The following is a 17,172-nucleotide window of genomic DNA, read 5'->3' on the forward strand; positions in this document are numbered from 1 at the left end:
GGTCAATGTTGTACAGCCCACATAGCTGATATATAAAACATCACTGAAATGTGTACATGTAAGCTGATTTCTTTGACATTTTTTTTGGAAAAATGAAATTAATACAATATCTCAATTTCAGATAGGGGAATGTACTACTACTAATTGAATTATTATTGAAATAATCATCAGTACATATATAAGTGGCTTCAAGGAGACTCATTGTGTTACAACTTGTTCCATTTGTCTGCAAGTGGTCTCACTGGTATCTCTATATTATTCTTTGTCTTTCAACTTTTGCAGGCTCTGATTCTTAGGTCCGCCATGTTGAAGAATGGTATACATGTCAAGGCAAGTACATCTTCCTAAACCTCACTGCCAGAAAAGCTGTGTGGCATGCGTATGTAACCTCATCTTATATATATATATTCTATCATATTTTCTATTAATTATTGATGCAGGGAACTTAAAGCAGCAGCTTATTAGATTAGTAGGCTTTGTGTGTGTGTGTGTGTGTGTGTGTGTGTGTGTGTGTGTGTGTGTGTGTGCATGTACGTGTGCATGTACGTGGGCATGCCTGTGATGTAAATATGTTGCTGTTGTGGTATTTCCTGTACACACTGTTCTTTATTCTCCTCAAACCTTCACAATTTTGCGTAAAATCTTAATTTCTCAAATCTCCTGTGATACTGGTAAGCGCTGTTTGACCCACAAAAGGAGGGCTTTGCCCTGCCAGGCTGAACGTCTGGTGCCATATTCTGAATTCTGTCTGACTCTAGATACAAGGTACGGTTGTTGAATGCAAGATCAGTTTAAATTAGATGACAGCGCTGTACTTCAGAAGTAGACAGATTTATTTACAGTTGAAGGAATTGTGCAGCACAAATAAGTTTTTAAGGCGCTCTTGATAGTTCATCACCCACCCTGAATGTTTCAATGTACCCATCAGCTTTCCTTATTTACTAGCATCCGTAACATGTTTTTTGTCACAGCTGTGACAAGGAGACCCATTAATATTCCTTGTAGCCGAGCAATCTGAAACAAGCATATTCTATCAACAGCAAATTGCCAACAATGTATGCCCATGTCTGTCTCTGGAGTGTGTACAAAGAATACCATGACAGCTGTTCTGTTGTGGGGGGATAGGAAAAATACTGTACCATGTTGTGTGGCTTGTGTGTCTATTGATATTTTGAATTTTGTATCACTAAGCCCTCAGTAGTTGAAGCAACCCTTACAGTGTGGAGTGTTTGCCATGTTGTAGTTGCCGGGATTTAAAATGTACTTTATTTGTAGTGTGTCAGATTAGGGATAAAAACTCAAAATTGATTATACACCAACCCGTTAATGAAATACAGAAATATTTCTCTTGCTCAATCAACATATCACTGATCAGCCCAGAAAATTCTTCATTACAAAAGAACTACATACTATTGCAGAACTTTATTTTTATTGTACTTAGAAACTTTCTACCCTGCCTGGAGGTCTTGCTATTAAAAATACCATATGTATGCTGATGCTTTCTCAATTTTCCATTTGACTGCTTTTCAATCTTTGAATCAAGAGTAAAGACTTCTTTGATTGAAATTGCATTCATTATAGGAAAACTTCCAATATACTGTATGTCATATGTGTTTACTCTTTCTCATAATCTCTTGAAGAGAATACAAGGAATTAAACAAAGTTGACATGCAGAACCAAACTAACAGAATGCAAGTTTTAGTATATGCACTTGCATGTATGATATTCAACACACATTGCTTGCTTTTGTGTTTGATCAAGTCATAGTTCTTTGTATATAGAGTAGGGGTACATTTCTTATGTTAATTACTTATCAGCTGATCATTCTCAGTGTTCAATCCAAAACAAGCCAAATATAATAATAGCCCAATTTTGCAACAATTCCCTTTAATATAACCCTTTCACCACCATGGTTTAGTCCATACCCGGTGTTGTCAATGCTGATTGTGGACCTGTGTATCCCTTTTCCTGCCAGACAGTAATAACTGTATCACTTTCCCATCAGCCAAGTCAGTAAAAAGCGGTATTGAGCCAAAAAATAACGCATTTTCACCCACTTGGCTTGGTATGTTATAGCATCGTTTGTCCAAAAAAAATCAACTTTACAGTATTATGTTTTCAACAGCCTTCAAATGTACAGTATTATGTTAAAATACATGTACATCATATGGAATACGTTGTGTTTCATTAATTTTAACCATCTTGACCTGGTGGTGAAATATGGACTTGGCAGGAAAAGGGTTACAGGTGTTATAAAGTGTCCATGCAGATCTACCACTGTAAAATTTGAAAATCAATTTTCATGGCCTGATGATCAGATATGTCCATTTTGATTTTCAAGTCATGCCATATGATTGATTTGTCATCACCAAGTGCATGTAAAAGTAGGGAGTGGGCATGATGTTAACACAGTTGACCTTTTCACATCTTTAGTAAGTGTCGCAAAAAGTTTACACCTTTCTGAAGTGTATCTGAAGATGCTATTCACACCTTCTTTAACCTTTTGCCTTAATGTTAACATCAATTTAAAGGCCAGCCTTTCAAGTACAGTAATCATTGATTATCTGAACCGTAAGTTTTCCAAATTGTTTGGTCTTCTGAACTGGCTCTATGTCCCCTCAAAATTTGAATGTTCCATTAATTTTCAGAATCCACATTGATTGTGATCCTGATTGAGGTTCTTGCTTCTGTTACTTTATATAGTTTGAAATAAATTGATTTCAATAGTCACATGTCTTGAAGGAAACTTGATCGATGAGTTGTCGAAAGATCATTCTTTTTCCGGTACAGTGATGACACGTTTGATCAATGTGTGACATCTTGAGGACCGGTCTTTCAGATCAGGGTCTCATTTCCGCCAGATAGGGCCCAGCTGGATGGTCTTTGAACTCTAATCAAGCTTTGTGAGTGTAACCCCCTTAAATGTTAAATCGTCAAGATGAAGAAAATATTAACCCATTACCAGTCATAAAAAGGTGCAAAAATTCTTTTCACAATTGGAAAGTAACGTCAGATGAAAGTCATGGAGATTTGTAAGTGATCAACCACTACTCTCTACCTTACAGTGCTGACTGTTATGTCTGCATTGTTGCCAAGTAATTGTTGCCACTCTCTACCTTACAGTGCTGACTGTTATGTCTGCATTGTTGCCAAGTCATTGTTGCCACTCTCTACCTTACAGTGCTGACTGTTATGTCTGCATTGTTGCCAAGTCTTTGTTGCCACTCTCTACCTTACAGTGCTGACTTTTATGTCTGCATTGTTGCCAAGTCATTGTTGCCAAGCCATTGTTACCAAGTAATTGCCAAGTCATGCATGTGTTCAGCTTGTCCTTAATAGATGTTCAGTAGTGTCGCCCTAATCGCATTGATCATGAATAGTTTGAAACGGTCTTGCTGTCAAAAAGTTGTTTGAACATACATCGAAATTCTCAAAATCGGCAGAGAAAAAAAAGAAGTGAAAATAGCAGTTGCAACAAAAGACAACTGAACAAATTTTGCGTCCGTGAAAATAAGCATTGCGGCTCAATCGGTCAGAATGCTGTTGTCAACAGTTTGCCTGTTTATCAACAGAAGTATTGTACAGATAAAAACTCAACTGCAATGGAAAGGTCCAGTTGTGGACATGTCGACTGTGCAACAAGGTCTGCCATAATTATGCCTGACCAGTATGGGCTTATTTTTTGACCATTTCTCAACACCTAGGAGGAAGAAAATTAATTGTAAACATCTTATTCTAGGCTCTGTATGCTAGGTCTGTGTTTCAGTGCTTTCTTCAGAACAGCAGTTTATCATCCAACATTTTGTGATACATTAGCCAACATTCATTTTTCAATTTTTTTCAAAATTTCCAAATAAATGTTGAATAGTTCTTGAATATTGCAAGTAAATGAACTGTGTTTCAATTTTTCAGCATACTAAAGTTAGATCCAGCTTATGCAATGTATATGTAGGCCTGCACATTTCCGATACAGAAAAAATCTTCGACTGTGCATCTGATTGAAGAACCAAACTGTTCGCATATCCAAACAAAATTGCTATTTCCAGAGGTTCAAATAATCGATTGTTTACTGTACGCATAGGTTTGGACTTTCATCACTGATAATCCGGATCATGTGTCACATCGTTTACTTTACTTGTGGGATTTGTGTTATTCATAAGGGCCAAGATCCAGGAGCTTGGCTCTGCCATGTAAATTGTATGCTGTGACATCGCAACATCCATGCAAATGACACTGCATACTGCATGCAAAACTACCGAGAACCAAAATCCAGCCCGACTTAGTAGTGCCTGAAGATCAAAAAAGATTTGACATTCGATTTTTTTTTGGTCAAATGCTGTTATGATGACAAGTGTAAAAAAATCTTGTGCTCTCCCGGGAAATCATGTTATTGTTTGGATAAGGAGCTCTGCTTGGACACTTTAATATTTAACCCTTTCGTGTGACCATTGTTTTGCCCCTACTCATTGTTACTAATGGTTATTGTGGACTTGTGTATTGGGTATTCGGCTGAACAGGTGAAAAGCAAAGGGATGCCCAGCACATATTACAACATATCGAAATATATAAAGATTTAAATTGTGTTATTGCAATTGATAATACAAGAAATTCATAATACCATGATGTGAGATGTAGAACTTGACATTACTAATATTGTAACAGCTTCTGTAGTTTGACAAAGATACCATTGTATATAAGAACTCATGGAAACGTCGACATTTGCATGAATGTGAAGTAGATTTCTTTTTTCCATGCTGTGCTGTACTCTACAGCAGCCATGGCTAAAAGAATCTATTGACATATCCTCTCCTCTGTTGTCACACTTGAACGTGCACGCAAGTCTGTCACCTCATTCAGTAGATGTAGGCGTGGATGATGTGTGTTTGATGTTCTGTAGTGTTAGTGTTCACAGTCGTGATACTTGGCGTCAAGCCTCAAGTCACCGCCACATGGAGTTTCATAAGGAAGTCAGTAAAAGGGTCACATCTCGGAACTCTTTGTTCAAGATACAGGATATCAAAACGCCACTAGGACTAAATTTGCAAAAAACATTTCCTTCTGTTGTAGTACATCGATATTACCTCAAGGATAAAGAACATCCTTTCCATCAATGAACTAGACAGTCCTTAGGCATGGAGGAAGTCTTCAACCTTGACAAAATATGGATTTCTGCTTGCATTAATATGTGCAATTTGATGGCAGTGGATATTTTTTACCCTTGAAGTAGTAACCAGCAGAAAGTTTTTTTTCAAAGTCAGTTTAATTTTCATTTTGATATCCTGTACCATGAATGAAGATTTTTGGTTGTGACCCTCTTTCTGACTTTATTGTGGTACTTTTATAGTGCAACATTAACTGGGCAATTAACAGTGACTAGAAATCATACTGTATATGTGTGGCTCACAGTCTGTTTCAAAGATGGATTCTTGCTGATACCATGTTTCCTAGCAGTGACTATGATCACGTTATTTTGGTGTTTTAAAGAATGTAATCATGTTAAACCACAGGTAGAGTGTACAGGTGTTTGTGTGTGTGTGTATGTGAAAAGATTGAGTTTCTAAATACCACACTGTCCCTCCTTCCTATCCCCTTCGGAACAAATCTAAAGTACAGTGTATCAGTGTAGGACCCAATATTACAATTATTCCACTCAAAAAGAGTGAGGGATCAATAGACAATTCAATTCCATCAATAGACAATTCCATTCCATCTGTTTTCTAAATTATCCTTAAAACTGTAATATCTGCTGAGCAAACCTTTCTCCCCAACATACATGTATTTTCCCTTCCCCCACCTGAGAAAAACACTCCTGCAAGGTGATATTTTCATTCAAAACCCTTTCCTGATCCTTGAAAAATGTTTGTACAGGTTGAGGTATCCTTCATGCGTGCTTTTTTCAATGCGATGTTTCAATCTAAGGGGAGGAAGCAATTTGTAGCAGGGATTGAGAACCCCTATGTCACAGACTAAGATTTGCTGCTGCAACTCTAATGTTCACAGTGTGGCATAACAGGAGTGGCAGCTTGAATTGACGCATCCAAAAAATGGTGGGATTTCAGCACCAACACAGAGTTTGGTGTTATTTTAATGCAGCATCACCTATTCCACTTATAAATATGTGGTCTGCAATAAACGTGTATTTTGTGGAACGAAACTTGCACAATAATACTTACATATGTTCCCTTGTCATCGTCATTTGCTTTTGAAAAACTTACTGTTTCTGTGTGACTAACTTTCTAAGAATTACAGCTCTCCACGGCGTTGAACTTCTCAGAAACTGCATCTACATTTCTCTTCATCTCCTGTTATCCTTAGTATTTCCAAACTAACATATCTACTATAATTAGCTTTCTTCTTTCTCTCCTGTGCTCTCCTGATCCTAGGGGGCTCCCTGTCTGACAGGCAATGGAGGTGAGATTTCTGAAAAGGGGGCACACTCACTGAATTTGATCTCATTTTGGTTTTTCTTTCAAATAAGTGAGACAAAGATACTGATATCCACATCTTAATGGAAGGTGATAAAACAAGACTCACAAATTTACCTGATATTAAGTTTATGTGCAAAAAAAAATTGTAAAAGTAGCATTATATGGCATAGAACACATTATTTTCCTCACAAAACATTTTCAAACTCAATACCAAACAAGGTTTTGCTTTTAAGCAGTGTACCATGAAATAATTTGGCACAATATAACAACAACTAAAAGGATATCAATTAATGGTGATTATACCCCCTTTTTACCTTTTCACCGCTGTTCTGTTTCATGGTCCTGTCTGTCACAATTACCATTCTTTTACTTAGGCTCACAAAGACGAAAACGATTGGATGAACAAATGAGTTGTCTGTCTTTCAATGAAAAAAATATCCTGTTTTGCGGAATCATTTGCGTGGAACGTTTCTTTTAACATCACATCTCTGTAGAAACAAATGCAAACCTTTTGCTTGTTCTCCCTCCCTGCATAATATGCTTCTCCGAGTACAGTTATGTATTAACATCTGATAGTTTTAGGTTTCAGCCAGCCTGTTTACTGTGCAAGTAGTTTTGCAAGTTACACAGTGGCATGTTGACTCAAGAATCAACATTTTGCAGAGGAACAGGCGACATCCCTTTCATGCCCTCTGCCTTTGGTTTTACCCCATTGTGTTCTGCGATGTAGTTGTACCTGTGCACATTAAAATCTTTTGAATGCCAAAGATGTCTTTTGTTGCCTTATAGAATATATCTCTAACAATTAATTTTAGATCTAGATATTATTTGTTTCAGATTTTCCCCAAAATTTTGGTCAAAAACTTCAGTCTCCGGAAACTTCAGTCCATTTGGTCCAAAGCTATGAAAAAAATTACTGAAAAATTCATAAAAATTGGTAAAATGTTGCCTTGATATTTTAGCGGGAAAAAATTACAGTGCTCAAAGGGTTAACGTAGGAGTAACACAGTTCATCTAAATTTTATGTGTACAGCAACGTAGAATTTCTGCTTATACATGCAAATATACGTGCACTTGTCATCATTGGTGCATGCATCAGTATGGCAACTTTTGCACAACTTGATCAACAATGTTAAATCTGAATACAGTACTGTTCTCTTTTGACTTGATAGCCCATTGATCAGATATGCTCATAAAAGTGAATTTACGTGCTTGAAATGTACATTAAGTGATTGTTGCTTTGTTTTGATATCTGATATTTACGGGTCAGAAAGAACCTGTGTTGAATTTTTCTTGGTTGGTGATTTACATGAATAAACTAGCTGTGTTGCTTTGAAAATGGCTCAGGCAGGCATTTCAGGGTAAAGGTTTTCAGAACCGTACACTGATTGACACATTTTCTTCTGTCATAAAAACAGGAATTGGTTTACATGTACAGGGAGTCTCTGTCGGACATGTCCATCACCCGGGGCATGTTATGAGGTGCGCCCACTAATTTGTCTATCCAGGTTTATTGCTAGGTTGTTTGATTCACTTTGGTAATGTGGCTTTTACGACTCACAGCAAGGTAGTTCAAAATTTGAGATTTGTTGGCAGATGTTGAGAAGGTCGTTGCTATGCCAAAGCGCTCCAAGTGGTCAAGAGTATCCAATACAGTTAATAGACAGGTGCTTTGAAACTATCAATCAAATCTTCAGGTGAACGAGAAAAACTTGCCACATGGCGATGACAACACTTATAACAAGATGTTTAAAATGTTAAAGTTGAAGGCCAAACCCTACCCAACTGCGAGATTGTTAAATGTTTACTGAAAGGAGATATTCACTCAGGAAGATTTCATAGAATTCCTTGAAGCATACATCATGGCTTTAAGGTTGTACATGTACGTGTGCATCTCCAAATTGAAAGACTAAAACTTTTGCTCAAACTTCCCATAAGAAAAGTTCAAACAATTCCTTTCGAAATCAGGAATTAAAATAAGGGGCACCATGCAAAATTTAGGTCTGGAAAAACAAATTTCCCAATATTTACCTGTGCTTTGGATTGAAAATAGCTAATATATAATCATGTGACAACTCTATGGAGAAAAGTTTAAATGTTGATTTTAACAATAATAAGCCGGTGAAAACTTTATTTAATCCATAGGCTTCAAAATGAGGCCCCCACCCCCACCAGTGGTAGACCAAAAACGTATTGTAAAAGTTTTAGAATTTACATATCTGTCCCCAAGCCATGTTCCATCTTCAGAACTCTGAATCCTTTTAACAGTGGAATGAACAGGATTTGTGTCTGCAATTGCAAATACATGTACAAAGCAGTGCAAGCGTAATTGTCAGCATGCTCTGTATTGCTCTACTGATCACTGTTTCTCACTGGACAAGTATACATGCAAGGTTTGTTCTGTTTCCTCAACACTTTCTGAGCGGAGAAGGTCTTCAGACATGGCCTGGGGTTACACCATTGCACACCCACTTGACATAGCACAAGTTTGCAAAAGAAAACCAGACATGAAGTCGCATCAAAGTGTAAAGAGCTGGTTAAGTGCAATGGGGGTTCAGCAGCCAGCATGGAAAACTTCATGGATTAACTCGTCTGATCTTTGGTGAAACTTTAGCTATCAAGGCATGGCGCCATACATTTATCTTTTTCATGGGAAAGTGCATTCATCCTTTGTGCAAGGGGAGCACCAAATTAAATGTTGACATGTACCCCAAGGCTTACATCTTCATTCCTTTTGAAATATCACCAGCCGTGTATTACTAATCACGTGAAAGGAAAGAAATATGAAGGAAAGATGCTAAAGAGTCATGACTGGTTTGAATGAAGTATAATTTTCATGGAAGTTGATTATTATGAACTCCTTGGTGAATCTTCCCTTAGCCTTTCCTTGGTAGATTGCCTCAATTGGTAAAAATCTCATCATTTTTGTATACCGGGTCAGATAACAGTTCAATGAGCCATTGAACTGGTACCAGTAAGTTCTAGTATGTATAGTTGATAGTTTGGGCCTAAAAGCTTTCCTCAAAGCTACTTAAAACCTTTCACTTTCAAAATCAAGAATAAAAATTGGGGGTTACTGAGCAAAATTTGATACAAGTAAGGGGCCGTCGATAATAAAAGCTGACGCACTACAAACGTAATTCTTTCGTTTAGGGGGAGGGGGGTAAAAGCTCATTCGTTTTGTGTGCGTCAAAATCGCATAAGGATTTTCGTCTATTGTTTTCGAAGTGCAATACTATCTTGCAATACTATATTCGAGAACAGAATGACAACAAAATACGGAGACAAAAAGACAACGAAAAGACATAAATGTGAAATAAAACTTGTAAGTTTTTTCAACGTGAAACATATACATGAAACATTTTCCTACATGCAAAATACTTTAAAATGTTCTGTGTCTTAAATAGTGAAACGCGTAAAGTGGAGGTTTAGTAATTAATGTGAACTTCCGGTGTTTTTCATAGGCGTGCATGTATGTGCATGTGGGTTGTCAGAAACAGCATCATAATATGAAGTTGATTTCGCATAAGAACTTTCGTTTTGAATGGGGAGGGAGGGGGTTTCAAGTAAAATGAAGGAATTACGTTTCTCGTGCGTCAGCTTTTATTATCGACGGCCCCTAAATAAAGATACCTAAGATCTACCAGCATTTAAAATTAAAACTTACTGCCGTCCCTGTGTTAAGATTATTGGGGAAAATATTTCTATCTTCACAAAAATAAACTGATGAAAACATCATCTCCTCTATGAGCTTCAAAATGAACCCCTGCAAGAGCAGACCAAAAGAGTACTGTAATCGTATAAGAATCAGAAAATCTGTCCCCTGAAAGGTGAAGTCATTGTCAGTAGCTTTGAAATTTGACAAAGGATCCACAAAGCAAAAGACTGAATCAAGATAACAGCTTGACAAAGTGCCGACTTACACCAAACTAGTTGTTTAATCCTGTGAGCCGTTGCCTCTGAACATAAGATACTGGAGACAACACCGTGCTGACATATGATATTTATCGCAAGTATTACCATCTGGCTGCCAAAGATGGTATGATCCCAATGTTTTCTGCGTAGAAGTTTGACATCTGTGCAATGAAAGAGAGTTAGAAGAGTCAACAACTGAATATACCCTTGTTCCTGATGCCCATTGGATGATTAAAGAAGGACAGACTTTTTTAATACACTGTAGAGACAAGTAATAGAATAATGTTGTACTTTCTACAAATTTTACAATAACATTGTGTAAGGTCTCCCCATAATGCTATGGTAATATGAGTGTTAAAGTCTTCCAAATGACATATATTTAGGGCATTTAGTTAGATATTGGATACTGGTCTGTTTTCAGAAACAAAGAGAAATCTACAAACTATGGCAACAAGACTGTTACGTAATTAACTGGGACAATTTCCAATGTTGACAACATTAAACAAGTCTTCCATTGCTGCCCAAACAGGAATTTATCATATAACCCATACATATAATTTTGGCTAAAAGTTCGTACGGTCTCAGAGCTGCATAATATATTCACTTCTGTATCACATGTTGTTGAACAGAAGATAATATTTTTAATAAGCAATGCAAAATTTCAGGCATACAACAGCTTGGCAATGATTAATCAGAGAACCACCAAGGTGGTGAGATCTGGCTTGCTGGTACTCTTGTCACTGCTCAGAAGGACACTCAGTCTTAGTTTTGCATATAGTCCGTCTCTATGAATAAACCTTTCTGTCACGTTTGCATCATGTGTTCAGCGAAATGAGTAATTTAGTGCTATCCTATACACAAAGCTTGTCAGTGTGGTTAAACTTACCTTGAAGGGGAATGAATCGGGTTAATTGAATTTTTCAATATCTCAGTAGGCCTATTTTCCACATGCTGGATATAACAGCTAGTGTGGATGATATGTCAGACCTCACTGTGAAATTATGCTGGAGTGCCTTTTGTCTTGGGGGCATGGATCGGCTGATAATTCAAATACTTCGAGCCCAACGGCAACATTATTCATGGCTCTTTGGCTCTGTGATTATAGCCTGCCGTTTCAGAACAGCTTGAGTGAGTGTGGCAGATATAAACTTGTGCATTGGAAGAGCAGAGCAGATCGCAGAGGGTAATTGTGTCCATTAGCAAGGCAGTCAAGAAGATTTTTATGGATCTTCTAATGAAGACAGCTGCTTGCTGTGATTAGCCTGCGGAGAGCATGTCATCAGGGTTTTATAGAACAGCATCGACGGCCTTGCACTTGAACGGTGACATACATCTACATGTACATATATCTCTTTTGGCTTGATCAAATGGTAGCTGACAGCTTCAGTTACGGCATTAGCAAAGGGCAGTCTTCACCGTGTTAGGTTTCATAGATCTGTGTACATGTACTCTTGCGTTTATAACTGGGTTTAGCGTGAAACTACAGCTAAACTTGGCTCAGCCTTTATCGTGGAAATAATCGTTTCCTTAGGTGGGGCCATCCTGTATCGTAAAAACTTTACCCCCAATAATTCTGTTGATCTGCAAAAATTTTTTAGTGGGTATATTCTTCTTCAGTCTTGCCAAAATCCTTATTTTGTAGTGGAATGCTTGAGAGTGTAGCACACACGGTGTACGTTTGACATTTAGTGTGTGAAGTCCTGTGGAACAGGTTCATTGAGAATCCTCCTACTTTATGACCAGAATAATAAAACTTTATTCAGCATCTGTCCCGGTGAGTGAGCACATTTTATTTAAACATTTATGTGGTGAGAGTACGTGGAATACAGATTAGAAATCTGTTGTACTCTGAAAACCAAGTTCCTATGTTCAATTGGAGCAGTGATTCAAGTTGTCTGGATTTATGCTGCCAAGGTGCGTGTCGATTTGGTTTGGAGTCGCATCAGTGCACTTCAAATCAGTCGGAATACATATTTGTCATGTGTCTCATGTCTCCTCTTTTTTTTGCACCTTGCGTAGTGATGATGATGTCAGAGGGATGAGGAGCAATGGAGGCTCCCTATTAGCTGTTGTGAACTTTTGCAATTACGGTACAGACAGAATAACCGTCTTGTCTTCACACTGAAGCTTATACAAAAACATGGTTTTGAAGAGGCTAATAATAATAGACGCTATTTTTCATTTGTGTGTGTGAACTTTCTGAGCTGTCAGTCCTCTCAACAAGAAAAAATCACGCATTTCACCTTCATCATCTCCTGATGAAATTGCATCACCTTCTTCTTCACAAAAAAACAACACGTTCAGCGCGCCTGCCAAGTGGCAAAATTAAGTCAGATAGATTTTGCCAGGTATTTTGAAAATCGGTTTAATTTGGCTAATGGCTGCAGCCAGCTATTACCTCTGATAGGCTTTAGTGACAGGATACTGGAAAGACGCATTATCCTTTCCTCACATTTCATGTAAACAGACCTGTCAGTGTCTATACCATTATTTGCTGCTAGCCTTGAGGGAGAGCATGGTGGAAGGCAATTTCCCTGTCGTTAGTGGCCTGCCTGTAAAGAGATAACAATAACCAATCTCTGTGCATAGTTTGATGAAGTTGTTTCTCATTTGAGATGCATTTATTCTACAACACGCACTTTTTACGAAATGCTCACAACAGACTAAGAATAGAATGCGTTGAGTGCCCTAAATTTGTGATCATTCAGCCACCGCTAGCAGAGATACATGAAGACGCCTTATGGTTGTCAAACTATGGTGCCATTTATTGTTCAAAAATCTCAGTGAGAAAACAGGAAGTCCAAATACTATTAAATCTACCTTTGTGCGACTCTTATCACATCCAGCTTGCCTTTTCAAAAGAAGAGTGTGGGGTTCCTCCCTCAAATGGTACCTGTTAAGTTCAGAAGAAAAGACATTTTTTTGACTGACAGGACAGGTAACAGATATTGGGAAATAATATTTGGAAAAGATATTAGAAAATGATATCGATGAAAGTATGTAATTTGGGAGGCACTGAAATGAAAGGCTTGGTTCTATACCCTAAGGATGTCATCCAATTATTTACTTCCACTGTCAGCAGTTTTAGAGCAGTAATATCTCAAGGAGTGTGATTAGATCTATTTTTTTTGAGAATTGTGTGCAATTTTTAAAGATAGTCATAACTTAGAGTGACCTTCAGGCCATCAAATTAGACGTTAGTGATAACAGAAAGTAATGTGACTTCACAGGTAACATCAATAGTAAAATTCATTTCCGTGCAAAGGAATTTAAAATACCAATCTTAGTTCCAGGGTGCTCACAAATGTGCAAGTGAATACATGTAGATGATGTTTATTTTTAATGTATTTCCATCCCAGTCTTCTCATAGTTTTCGAAACTTCCTTATTTAGCCTTTCCTGATGATATTATTTATGTGTAGACTGAAAGATCTAGTCATGTCAGGGTTTCGACAGACTCCAGCCCCAACTGCCACTGAAAATGTTCGTGTTGGTTTCTTGTGGTGAACCCATAGAAATGAATTACTCCCCACAACTAACTTACATAGCAACATACTCAAACGTGCAAAAAGGAAAGTTTTAGCCTATTTTAAATAGTCATTGAGTCCAGTTACTGAATATATAAGGAGTGTTATTATCCACTCCTTGAGCATTGTGGGTGGTCCTGTTACCTGTGTATGAACTCAACCATACAATTGATTGGTTCTAAATAGATTTTTATTTGAGTTGGGGGGATGGAGTTTGCAGAGACCATTACACTACTGAATCTTTGAGTATAGGCGTAGTTTGATTTATCGTGATTGGGACAGATGGTGACTTGGGTCGCACAGTATCAGAACCATGGCTTTGCCTATGAAGTGTCAGATTTCTCAATGTGAAAGCATTACTGCATGTATTTTGCATTGTCTGGGTAATCGGAAGAATATACCCTAAATTCAATACTTTAAGAAGTTTTAGGGTATTGCTAAGATGGAAATTGTTACTTGTAATTTTACATGCCTCATATATCAATCGTCATGCACCAACAGGATTTAATGGTATCTTGTCATCATTTGACTAAAATTGACCCACAGCTATTTTTTAATTTGACAACTTCTGGATTTAAAAATGATGGAATTGTAGGAAATCAGGTGTTCAGAAAATTATGCACTGAAAAAGATGAATCGCATAAAAGTGATTTAATATATCACTGCAACATTTGATGATGAAAACCGTTCTGCTTCTTTAACGGATTTTTGTCTGTCATGCAAGGAAAGCATATGATCGTCATTTGCACCAAAATTGTGGAGTGAAAACTATCTAAAAGAGGGATGTAATAAAAACATAGCCCAAACAGGGTACCGTCTTGGCAGGAGACCACTTGACCTAATGAAGATGGGCAAAATGTCACCTGTCCTCAAACAAACAGTCCCTTTTTTTTCCGCTGTAATACATATATGCATCATCTCACAACCTTTCAATAGAAGGTAAACAAAATCAATAAAACTTGTTCTGGTAGTCGGGCAATATTGTGAAACATGTAATTTGCACAGGATTTTTAAAATCCAGGATGCTTAAGTTATTTTGAACTTTTTACACCAAAAGGTCTTTTTGTCAGAAAATTATTCCTCTTTCTCCCAAGTGGTATTTATTTCTATGGTTTGTCTATGGAGCCTGGTAGAAAGAGGATTAAACTGGCAGAAAAAGTATCACTTTGGTTTCATTTTTGCATGCCATCTGTTTGTAAGCATCAATAAATCTTATGCTGAATTTAACCTGTCAAATATTCATATAAAGGCAAGAAGACAAGCACTTCTTTGCAGCTGTCAGTTCAACAGTGTTGTTGAGTTATTAGCACCGGTGCCCTACTTTTTAACGATTTAGCTTGAAGGCAATCCAGGGACATGTGAAGTGACGTCTGAGTTACAGGCTAGTTGTAAACATCCTACTACACCGTGTGAATGACAAGACAAACATCTCTATAATCATTACTGTGTAAAGCTTTAGTAGAATTAGTGTCTTTCTTAATGTGTCATGATCTGCCGTGTGTGATGTTTTTAAACCTCTTTTTCAAGAGATGGATTTGTAAATTTGCGTCGGTGTTGACAATGAATCCTGTACATGGGCAATTTGTCTGTGCACCACACAATTACAACAGTAGGCAGTATCTGCTTAATAATATTCCGGCTCACCTGTTAGAATTTTTACTGTTTTAAATCAAAGTGCTTTTTTATTTTACACAAAATGCTTTTAGAACAAGACTATTATAGAAACCATCTTGCTCTAATGTTACAAGTATTGTATTTGCAAATCTTTTATTATAAAAGATCTACTTTTTGAAGTTGAAAACCCAAAAAAGTTTTTCATGAATGTTTGTAATATACCAAGTCTAGTGATATAGCGGTTCTTCCAAATGCATAAAATATTCAGTGCATGTCAACCTCAAAAATATGACCATCTTTAAACCATTTCACATATATGTGCACTTCAACAGTTCCCTTGAGGGCTGCTCAGGTATTTTCTCATGGGAGTGTGGTAGTTATTTCGCTAAATAATTCAATCTGCATCTCCTGTACTGAAATCACAATTTTCTGATGCTTTTGTTTTGATAACAGAATATTAGATAGACATGAAATTTCCTGCACTAATCAAACTCTGGGCCTGGGGAAAAAAATTGCGGCAATCATAGAGAATTTGTATCAAAAAACCAACAATGTATTACTGCGTGTATCATGCTCATCATTATCTGACAGTAGCTATTCACGATGGTTCCTTATCGATGGTTACTATTGTATACTCCTTAGTTGAAACCAGCTGGCCTGGAGATCTCCAAATGGCATAATATAGCATATTGAAATGATAAGAAATTGATAGTACCTGGACGGCAGTTTCTCTGCTTCTGAAAAAGAAGTCATTTGTATTCTAAAAGTGGACTTGAAGCCGCAAAAATAGCACTGGGGCCTGTCAAGTCGTGATGCAACGGCTGACAAAACGTGATCCATGCATCTGTACTCAGAGCAAGCAGTACAGCAGAATTCATTAAAGCAATGGCATGGAGGCTGGATACCCTTCTATTTAGTACTGTACAGTAACCCAACAATTTAAAAGTCAGTGGTTTAATGAAAAAGAGTCAGGTCACTGCAGCTTCTTCCTGTCAGACCGAGTAGAAAGTGCAGTAACCAGACATTATATACGCATGACTTTTTAAACCTACCTAGATGGCATTTTACTCAGACAGTGTGGATATTAAATAATCTACAATATAATGGGCAGGATAATTATCCAGATCGTAAATGTGTGTATATGCATTTCCATCATTCAACTAAGACATGCAAATGTGACAAAGGGCAGTGGCAGCGTAATTAAATTCTCATGTAGGTCATTTCTGGACAGCTAAATCTTTTTCAGTAATTTTGATATGAATTGTGACATTTTAAGATTCACGTCTCTGTCATCAGTACATGCTTTTTTCAGACGACATTAATTCTGTAAAATGGATTATTACCATCATAGTAGTATTAGTACAGCGCTTAATTTGTTGGTTTTGCACATGTGTGGTTGATCATGTGAATTTACTTGCAGGGAAGGTGTTGTGGTCCCGGATTTTTGTATACTCGGTAACTTACTGAGAACTCTGAATTTGGATACCACAGCACTGATTACCACTTGTAGACCATGTCAAGTTGAAGAGAAACATACTTTTTTTGTAGAGAAACATACACACAAGATGGTAAATAGAATTTTTTTGGAGGATCTATTTCTTTCAAAAGGCCAAAAGCCAGCAATATTATCTGTATCATACATATTATACAAGGTTTTTAGCTCCGATCTACCAAGTGTTAATGAAAGGA

General features: G+C 37.3%; 1 protein-coding gene across 16 annotated transcripts in view; it reads left to right on the forward strand.

Annotated features, from left to right (window-relative positions):
* LOC139151152 (COP9 signalosome complex subunit 1-like) overlaps window positions 1–17,172 on the forward strand; it is a 104,550-nt gene that overhangs the window by 45,081 nt on the left and 42,297 nt on the right. For 5 of the 16 annotated variants that reach the window (XM_070723721.1, XM_070723724.1, XM_070723723.1 and 2 more), the window contains exon 12: window positions 283–330. In XM_070723721.1, the coding sequence (XP_070579822.1) occupies window positions 283–330 (48 nt within the window). Of the gene's footprint in view, window positions 1–282; window positions 380–6,383; window positions 6,412–17,172 lie in introns of all 16 variants that reach the window. The other 11 variants (XR_011556352.1, XR_011556353.1, XR_011556354.1 and 8 more) reach the window with 3 other exon arrangements.

The sequence above is a fragment of the Ptychodera flava genome, chromosome 15 (genome assembly GCF_041260155.1).
Source record: "Ptychodera flava strain L36383 chromosome 15, AS_Pfla_20210202, whole genome shotgun sequence".
NCBI classification, from domain to species: Eukaryota; Metazoa; Hemichordata; class Enteropneusta; family Ptychoderidae; genus Ptychodera; species Ptychodera flava.